Source organism: Salvia miltiorrhiza, chromosome 3 (genome assembly GCF_028751815.1).
Source record: "Salvia miltiorrhiza cultivar Shanhuang (shh) chromosome 3, IMPLAD_Smil_shh, whole genome shotgun sequence".
Classification (NCBI taxonomy): Eukaryota; Viridiplantae; Streptophyta; class Magnoliopsida; order Lamiales; family Lamiaceae; genus Salvia; species Salvia miltiorrhiza.
In genome coordinates, this window is record NC_080389.1 from 53335240 (window position 1) to 53342133 (window position 6894).

Consider the following 6894-nt stretch of genomic DNA (forward strand, 5'->3'; position numbering starts at 1 on the left):
CCCATCTATAGAAAAAAGTTTAAATCTTTCACCAAATAAACTCTCATTTTGAGTATAAAATTTTTTATTTATTTAAAAAAAATCGTATTTATTCTTAAGAAATAAGTTTTATTTACTAAAAAGAAAAGTTTTATTTGATTATATGAAAAGTATTATTTTTATTTAAGCAAAGTCTTATTTACAATAAAAATATTATTAAACCCTTAGTTACTTAAAAAAATTATTTGATCTTATAAAAAGTCTTATTTACATTTAATCAAAGATGAATAAAAAATTTAAAGTCTTATTTACTCTAAATAAAAAATTTATTTTATAAAAAGTCTTATTTACGTATAAAAAGTTTGTCTTATTTTCTCTAAATAAAAGACTTATTTGATTATTCTATATCGATGTTAATTAATCATTAAAACGAATGTAAATCAACTTTTTTTTAGAAATAATGGTGTCAAATGGCCACATTGAACATGCAAACACAATATTTGGCCACTAATTGAAAAAACACAAATTATGGCCATTAATTAGGCAATATGCCTAATATACCCCTAATTGGGCGGACTGGGTAGGGTCAGGAGCGCGGGTCGCGTGCGGGTAGGATCAGGCACGCGGGTCGGGTTAGGCACTTATGGCACTATTAGTGCCATAAGTGCCAACGAAATTTTTTTTTACTCCCCCTGCCCTGTCTACCCCCCAGACCCCCGACCCCACCCACCCCTAAGCCAAAATGAACTTTTTAAACACTTCCCCTAGGGTTTAGATATTCCATTTAGGGTTTAGATTATCCATTTAGGGTTTAGATGATGTTGTTGTTTCTATATTTGTTCTGCATGTTTGGCACTTATGGCACTAATAGTGCCATAAGTGCTAAAAAGACCATTTTACTTTATTTTATTTTGGATTTTCGTTGGCACTTATGGCACTATTAGTGCCATAAAATAAAATAACAAAAGTAAAATTTGATTTATTTTTATCTAGGGGGAGTAAAAAATTTTTTGTTTTTGGCTTGGGGGTGGGTGGGGTCGGGGGTCTGGGGGTAGACAGGGCAGGGGGAGAAAAAAAATTTCGTTGGCACTTATGGCACTAATAGTGCCATAAGTGTCTAACCCGACCCGCGTGCCTGATCCTACCCGGCACGCGACCCGCGCTCCTGACCCTACCCAGTCCGCCCAATTAAGGGCAAAAACGTCCCAAAGCTATAAAAATGGCCAAAATTTATGTTTTTTCAATGAGTGACCATAATTTGTGTTTTATGATCCATTTTGGCTATTCCAGAATTTTACTCTTTTTTTTATGACAGAATATAAATCAACTTTGTGTACAATATTGTACACAAATTAAATGCTATTATACGGTACGAAATTATACACAAAACTTATTTTAAAGTACACGAAGTATTATACAAAATCTTGTAATCCTCTTGTGCTCTATGGTACACAAAAATCTATTTTACATTACACGAAATTGTAAATAACATTCAAACAACTATCTACAATGCTACAACATTAAATCAATCAAATAACCATCTAACATGGATCAACAAAAAAAAGGTCCTCCAATATCCAAATCAATAATATATCCAATAGTTTCTAACAAACACATGAGTGATAATAAGATACAAGCTCCAAATTCTACGAACCATTTTATGTCGAAATGAATGAAAATAACGGTCATCTATCTACAAGCCATAAGGACGCAAGACAATATACTACACAGGTGAAGGCAAATGAGATCTCTGTTCCAAATGTAGTGTGTATCACTCTTAATTTATTTATAATTTATAATTTTTTGTTATTTAATTTTAATTTATTATGCTTTAATATAATATAAAAATAATTAACAAGGATTCACTCATCCAATTAGGGTTTATAATTATTTTTTTATATTTATTTGAATTAATAATAGATTGTTTGGGTTCATTAATTCAAAGTTAGGATATTATAATTTTTTAAATTCCAATTTTTAATGATAAATAGTAATTAGACTTCATAATATAATAATAATTTTTATTTATAAAAAATAATTATAAAATAAAGAAATTAAGAGTGGTACACACTATATTATGGGACAGATGATCCCATCTGAGATGAAGGAGAGGCTTTCCAATAATATTTTTTTTATATATGGGGTGTGTTTGCTTTTTATCTCTCTAAATGAATGCATAATATAATGAAGTATAAATTTATCACTTAAAGTGAGAACCACAATTTTTATATCTTATTTGATTTGAAGGATAACATATTTATCACTTCTCATAAGGGAGTATAGAATTATACCACCATCTCTTAGGTATAAAATTATCCCTTCCCAAGGGATAAGGTCCTGCCCGAAAAATTATACAAACAAATACACTTATACCTCAAAACAAACACACCCATATAGTATAGGTTTGTTAGATCAAAGAAGCTAAATGAACTACATATAATCAAACTGAAGAAATATAGAGATAATTAGTTTAGCGGTTATAAATCAAACTTAGGTAAATAATACCTAAATAAATAATACCAAGGGGAGGAGATATTAAATTTCCCGGTGGTTATTAGCAAAAGCATGAAGTTTTAACAATGGATAATGAATATGTGTGCTAACAGTTTCTAAACCACGTTAGACCAAATATTTATACCATAAGAACATAAAAGAGTTAAGAGTGTCAATTAAAAAAGGAAACCTTCAAAAGACGTTTGTGAATTATTACACCAAGTGGCTAGAAATACATTAATTAGTTCATAAGAAAATGAGCATTTCCCAATAAAAAAAGAAAAGAAAAAGAAAATGAGCATTTCACAAACATTCAGCGATGCAACCATCATGCATCTTCCCTCCTTTTCGGACGATGGAACAAATATATTTGAAATTGATGTTATATTCTAAACATATACTAATACAACAAAACATCCCTAGTAATTAAAATTAGGAGTGAAAAGTTAATTCGCCGTTGTCATAATTGAAAGCGGCCGCAATATCTGTCGTATGGGACCCTTAACTCTGCTTCTGATTCAGATTATATATAAATACTTTCAAGTTCTATGCTTAACAAATTCAGATAGCCTCTATCGACAAATCCTAAATCCGATCCTGCATTTGGAGCCACGTACGTACTAGAAAAGTTCCATGTTGAGGACTCGTTTCGTTAATTCTTTTTTTTTTTTATAGTAAGACGCACTGTTCAACATTTTCATAGTATTAAGAATATTTCAGTATGTCCGTTTATTTCATTTTCAAAATTATCTATTTTACAAGTTTTTCAGTTTCAATTAATTTCAACACTACATAAAATTGCCACATTGTACTCGGAATTTAGTGGAGAGTTGTATGACACCTCATAAACATTCCGAATTTGTCTCAAATTCTGATAATAAACGAGTTCTACTCAGTGACCAAGACAATGAATAAAATAGTCATACATCCGTTTCTTCTGACTGAGGTCATGGTTACCGAATCAAATACTATAACAAAAAAATACAACCAAATAGATGAAACTGAATAAATTTTAGTGAGAGTAGCTCATTTAAGTCAGATCAAAACTGAAGGCCTCATCTCCTCCCACATAGGATCATATTGGGCCCCAAATCTAGTATCACCTGATCCTTGCAAAGCTCCGCCACCTGCTCCTCCGGCAAGGTGGCCGTGACGGTCCGCCCCCGGCCGCCCTCCTCTGCCGGCATCACCATAATCAGCCCTTCCCCCGCCACGTTCCCCACGCAGTAGCTCACATGCACGGGCCTCTCCCCCTTCTTGAACTCTGCATCATACATGATCCCCCGCCCACTCTCCGCCTCAACCATGTGCTCCGCGTTAACGCACGTCAGCGCAGCGCCGCCGTACATTCCTCCACTGCCATTTTCATCCACAACTGAGGAAAACTCCTCCTTTCTCATCCCGGCAACGTGCCGGTGGACATGGCCGGCCACCTGCCCCAATCCGCCGCTCAGCAGATCGTCGGCGTCCACGGTCAGCGTCGAGAAACGGAGGGCGTTTCCGAAGTAGGCATAAGGCACCGGCGGGTGCTGCCCCTGATCCCTGAAGTCGACGCATATGGAAAGAGAGCGCTTGCTCGCGTGCGGCTGCCACTGAGCGGCGCGGCACCAGAAGAGGGCGGCCAGGACGTCGAAAGGGGTGGCGCCGGGTGGGGCTTGTGAGAGGCATTTGTCGACGGCGGCGGCGGAGAACTTGAAGGTGGCGGTGGCCAGTTTGGTTGGAGCGGTGGGGTGGGGGGAGGGGGTGGGAATGGGCGGAGTTGGTGTGAGGGGCGGCGGAAGTTCAAAAATAGGGGGATGTGTGGGGGGTTGACGGCGGTGGACCTCCGACCATGCCTTGAACAGCATTGTAGCGCTTGTGAGGTCGGTGTGCATGTGAGTGCAGCTCAATCCAAGGGCTAATCCTCCACATTTGAACTTATTTATCTGCATCATATCATATCCAAATTAAACCACTTCATACACAGCGACACCGTTTAAAACAACCTAGTGTTCATTCAGAAATTAACTTATCTAGAAATTGCTCGATTTTTTAACAAGCCATGAAACTCATTTTTTTCTGAAATGCTAGGCAAATCTAAACACAAGCATTATAATTTAATGGTAATCTCCATTTTGAGAAAAAATGAAATGGAAATTAGAATACGGATTCTTAATATTATGCCATATAATGTGAACTAGTAAAATTAATTACTAATATAGACACCAAACCCAATGTTCTAACTGTATCCTCTCGATCGGGCATAAAAGTGAGAAATCTATATCTATATTATCTATTAAAGCAAGGATCGATGCTGCTTACTAGAGATGTCAAAATCGACCCGGCCCGATGGGCCGGCCCGGCTCGCCCGGGTTAGGAGGCGGGGTGGGCTTACAACATTTTTCCTCCAAAAGTGTCATTGATTTATCCAATTGTTAAATCTAATACTAGCTAACTATCTATTAACATAATGGTCTATAAGTATACTTCATAATTTACTTTGTATGTTATTATTTATACAAGTTATATTATCTCTTTTTATTCAGTATAATAATTATGATTGACGAAATATATATAGTCTTGACTGCAGATTGTTCAATAGTATGACTGAATTAGATTACATAATAGTTTATTCATGTGTGTGTATATATATATATATATTTATGTAATTGGGAATGAAAAGATTCAGATTCATAACCTGATCACCTACTCTTACAAATGAAATAATGCCATTGAGATACTCGAATTAATTAAACCATTGTTGATTAATAGTCAACTTAATGTAATACTTTTAAATGTAGTATTTAGTTCACTTTAATGTGATTTGTCTTTTAATATTGTTCTCTGTATTAATAATTAGCTTATGGATTAATTCTGTCAATATAAAAAAATTCTATATTGTGCATGACACAATACTCAAATACATTACTCAAGGAATGGAATTATAATACTCCTAACTCTTAAGACGGTAATAAATTAATCTCTATTAACTAAAACCTATTTCAATTATGAAGATACTATAAATGTCCAACATGGCAGCATGTCAGTCCAAAATGTGCAGTTAGGACATCCGCGTGTCTATAAAATTTTCTAGGAATCGGTACGAGAAAGAATAAATTTTATAAGATTAATATTCTCTAAGTTCCCTTAGCTATATCTAGAAAAGAAAAGGAAAAGGAAATGAATTGCCAATTTCTATCATTTTCCCGTTTATTTTCTATATATCTGTCCGCTTATTATCTTCTTTCTTCATTAATATCTAGGCCCTACTCAAAATATTTTAGGACGAACAAATTGAATAATTGAAAGGGATCTAAGTATTCATCTATCTCTTTTTAGATACACATTAAAAATAATTCATATTTTATATTTTAAAATGAATTTTTATTTAACACATCTATGTCCCTATATATATAAATCATATCATAAACTCAAACATAAATAATCTGAACCAAAAAATTCTTATTAAAGATAAATTTATGGTGCACATAAATTATCATATTAGTATTATATAGCAAGGAGGAGCACATAATTAATAAATATAGAAAATACAATCAAATTAATAAACCATCTGATATACTAGTAATTTGAAATAAAACAAAGTACTATTTGAAGAAAGTCAAATGTTTATACCTATAAAATAATTGAAATATTACCTGGAGTCGAAAAGGAGACCAGAAAGTGGGGTCATGTGGCATTTCCTCCCAGGCCGTGAGATCCCGCTCCTCCGCAGCATCGGCAGATCTGAGCCATTCGTCGATGGTGGCATCTACGGTGGCTTGGAGCATCCGGACTCCAGCGTCGTTGAACTTGATTTGCCAGTCGCCATCGGGTTCCTGGGTCAACCGACCCGTCACGTACGGGTACTCATCCAACAATTCGGATAGGGTGACCCGAAGATTGCCCAGGTCCGACGGCATCGGGCCATCCAGGAAGGGGTTCGACCCGTAGTAGAACACAATGTGGATCGTATGCGGGCGCATGGCCCGATCCAACAACGACAGCTTGTGTATTTTCCCGGGCTCGGTTGGCTTGCCGGATACCACACTCAATATCGACTCCAGTTTCACTCTACTGCGCCTTCCCTGCTCCATTTCTCTCTCTCTCTCTCTCTCTATATTCCAAGTGATCAGTTGAGTTGCAGAGAAGCACAACATATAAAGCATGCGTGGTGTGGAAGTGTTAAAGTATAGAGAGGCGTGAGGGATGGGGGGGTGAGGGTGGTTGGGTGGGTGGAGGGGTGTTAGTTGGTATTATAAATGGGATTATTGATTATATTGGTGGTGGTGGTGATCGTTATAATAAATGCGGCGGGCAGCATTTACGCCTCACTGTTGCTGCACCAAAATTTAAATTTGAGCACTAGTGGACAATCAAAATATCCAGGGGCTCAATAACATAGTAATATACGAATACTAAATTATTTCTTCTGGCTACTTTGGA

The 6894-nt window shown here is 36.0% G+C and overlaps 1 protein-coding gene across 1 annotated transcript; it reads right to left on the minus strand.

Annotated features, from left to right (window-relative positions):
• Positions 1-3319: 3319 nt before the first annotated feature.
• On the minus strand, positions 3320-6894 carry LOC131014367 (hydroxycinnamoyltransferase-like). The gene is made up of 2 exons (XM_057942325.1): positions 6108-6894; positions 3320-4397 (listed from the first exon to the last, which is right to left on the minus strand). Exons 1-2 carry the CDS (start codon positions 6615-6617, stop codon positions 3528-3530), a joined length of 1380 nt encoding a protein of 459 aa, XP_057798308.1. The 5' UTR covers positions 6618-6894; the 3' UTR covers positions 3320-3527.

Coding starts and splice junctions, on each gene's coding strand:
- LOC131014367 (XM_057942325.1), bottom strand. CDS start 6,617: ATGCTTTATATGTTGTGCTTCTCTGCAACTCAACTGATCACTTGGAAT. Junction 4,398..6,107: donor GGTCTCCTTTTCGACTCCAG/GTAATATTTCAA, acceptor GATATGATGCAG/ATAAATAAGTTCAAATGTGG.